Source organism: Aegilops tauschii, chromosome 5 (genome assembly GCF_002575655.3).
Source record: "Aegilops tauschii subsp. strangulata cultivar AL8/78 chromosome 5, Aet v6.0, whole genome shotgun sequence".
NCBI classification, from domain to species: domain Eukaryota; kingdom Viridiplantae; phylum Streptophyta; class Magnoliopsida; order Poales; family Poaceae; genus Aegilops; species Aegilops tauschii.
Window position 1 is genome coordinate 474,261,429 of NC_053039.3, and position 3,086 is coordinate 474,264,514.

At 44.3% G+C, this 3,086-nt stretch overlaps 1 protein-coding gene across 1 annotated transcript; it reads right to left on the bottom strand.

The window, feature by feature from the left end:
- Window positions 1–1,483: 1,483 nt before the first annotated feature.
- On the bottom strand, window positions 1,484–2,869 carry LOC141023038 (protein FAR1-RELATED SEQUENCE 5-like). Its single transcript, XM_073499340.1, has one exon. It carries the CDS (start codon window positions 2,867–2,869, stop codon window positions 1,484–1,486), a length of 1,386 nt encoding a protein of 461 aa, XP_073355441.1.
- Between the last annotated feature and the right edge of the window lie 217 nt (window positions 2,870–3,086).

Below are 3,086 nucleotides of genomic sequence, written 5' to 3' on the forward strand. Positions count from 1 at the left end.
TATAAGTGTTAAATTAAAATAATTTTAATTGTTTTTCAGGAATCATTGATAGTTCGAGAGAAAGAATGATAGCTGGAATTATTTTGTCCCCAGAAAATAAGCTTACAGAAGTGAAGAACAAAGTTATTCGACTTGCAAAGAAGAAAAAGAAATAAAAATCTCACACCAGAGTACTACGCGGGCTTCGAATTTACTTGAATGCTTATGAAACAAGATTGAAGATTGTGTGTGGATGTTTTATTTTTTTTATGTGAGTTCTAAACATTTTTCACATGTCAAGATTATGTCGCGTGACTGATTTATTTAACATAGATTCCAAACATTTGAAATTTACAAATTTATTTTATATTTTGCGTTGAATGAGTGTTCGCGCGAATGTATGAAGTCGGGGCTTTAAAATACCCTGTTGACACATCGGGATCACGTGTCGAAGGCGAGCGTCGCCCGCGCCGCGCGTCCGGTGCTCGCCTGGAGATGGCCCGCGACTGTGGTCGCCGAGAGAAGGCGAGCGTCGCCCGCGCCGCATGTCACGTGCTCGCCTCGTGCTACTCAAATGGCGCCACGTGCTCGGCGCGAGATGGCCCGCGTGGGGGCGCGTCATCTCGCGAGCCGGCCCACGCCGCGCATCGCTCCCGGGTTGGACGGTGCGGCCCCGATGTGGATTCGCCCTCTGCCCACCTGCGCCCTCTGCGCCTGAGGGCGCTGTAGCCTCGGGATCGCCATCGGCGGCGGCACCTGAATCATCCTCGTGCGTTGCGCCCCTTAGCGCCGACTGGCGCCACTCGCGGCCCAGCAGCTGTTAACTTTTTTAAAAAACGAAGCAACCGGCGGCTGTAGAACGCTTCTGATCACCCAACATCCAAGATTTATTTATTTCTAAAGAAAAATGTGTATATCACATATCATATTAAAAACAATGACTATAGCGCCAACAAATATATATTCTAAAGTAAAAATGTGTATGTCGCATATCGTATTAAAAACAACGAGAATAGTGCCAACAAATATGACATAAGTACACCGATTACAAGTCTCCCGTAGCGATGTGCCGAAACAAATTTGTAAGTAAAATTCTTTATTACAACCAAATAAATCATCAACTCTATTCCGAACTTGTTCCACGTATTCAAACAATCCTTGTTATCATCGTCATGCCATGTTTCTGCATGGAAAGATCATAATATATGTCAAAATTTTGTAAACAATAAACTAAACAACAAAAGTATGTTAAAAACATGTGTACACATACTTTGGATTCTGAGGACAATCGTTCTTGAAATGACCTTTTGTTCTGCATAAACCGCATAGGCGTACAGGAGGTTTCTCATTGAAACAGTCTACTGTATTTAGTCTCACCAGGTTCCTTACCACGGCCTTTGTTATTCTGCTCTTTCATTGCTCCTTTCGTATTGACTTTCTCTGGATCACCAACAAAAACATAATCTTGATCCAGCACAAAAGCATCGTCATGCGCAACCCTATGCTATCTCACATAATCTTCCTCCTCAACGTCGTTGTTTGCTATCACATCCTCGAGAGCAGCCTTGAGTTTGTCAAATAGAAATGGTCTATGACATGCCGCATGAGATGCTTCCGCAGACAAAATAGTCAACTCACTGTACTTAGTTCTATCCTCAGTACCTGCCCATCCCCATGCGAAGAGATCGCTAGTGCACTTCACGGGCAGTCCACCTCTAGCATTCTTGGTGAATCTTCGCAGCACTAAGCACTTAGGTAAGTCCTTCATGTTCAATCTGGCCAAAACATAAAGAACATGCTTGCATGGGAGACCTTTACGTTTCATACTATCACAACTACACTTCACTGTTTCTTCTGAGTTAGTAGGTGTATAGTCCACTTTGAATCTCAGTTGCCTGTTATTTTTCCATGCCACTATGAATCTCTGACTGACGGCTCCACTGAGTCTATCTATGATCTCAAGATCCGCTGCCTTCTTCATTTCTTTCTGCAAGAGGTAAAAGTTCACCCCAGTGAAGTCACGGGCAGCGGATTTCTCAATGCATTTGAACTCGTCAAGTACTGGTACAGGGAGTGTCTGTGTGGCCATGCAGTCGTCGTATGACTCGTTCTCACGGAGCCGAACAATGCAGTTCTCATAATGCACAACCATATCAACAATTGTCATGCCAGAGTCAAGATGTAGATGAAGGCAAGAGTTTAGACTCTCGCTCCTCTGGTTATTCCGCATAACAAGGAGGAACCCACCGGTGAGATATGACGCAGCCCAAAGCCTTTTCTTCCTGTACATCCTACGCAACCATGTTTCAGTTTTCCCCGACTCCCATTTAGCTTTAAAAGCTGCCCATCTCGCCTCAAACTCATCATGTGTAGTAGCATAGTAAATAAGAGACCTGAAATCCTTAAGGGACTTGTGGTGGAGGTGTTTCTGCATGCTCTTCTCTATATGCCACGAACAAAGTCGATGCCACACGTCAGTAAGGACCTTCCTGATGGCCCTTATCATGGTTGCGTCTCTGTCAGTAATTACAGACCTCGGCTTCTTCTGATAGTGAGCTCTCAAGAAGGTCTGCAACACCCAAACATATGTATCCTCGGTCTCATCTGACACAACAGCACAACCGAACACAGTGGTGCAACGATGATTGGTTAGACCAACAAAAGGTATGAATGGCATTCCGTACCTATTCATCTTATAAGTGATGTCAAAGACGGTTACATCACCGAAGTCAAGGTAATCCCGACGTGACTGAGAATCACACCAGAACATGTTCTTCAGCTTGCCTTCTACGTCAACAGTGTGCTCAAAGAAAAAGTCTGGATCCCTTGCCTTACTCGTCATCATGATCCCAATCACAGTGTCTGCATCACCCTTTGCTAGCAACTTCATTTTCTCCCTATAACACATGTTATAAAGCTTCCTCCTCCCGAAACCAGCCCTTGCATATGATCCAATGTTTTCTGATCCCAGCACCTGCCATTGCTAAGATCTCGAGCTTCTATTATTCCTTTATCTGATTATGAGACTGAAGATATATAACTTCATCCGGTCTAGCAAGAGTGTGACTATGATCATCGCTGAAACTGCTGACATACCAAATGGAGCG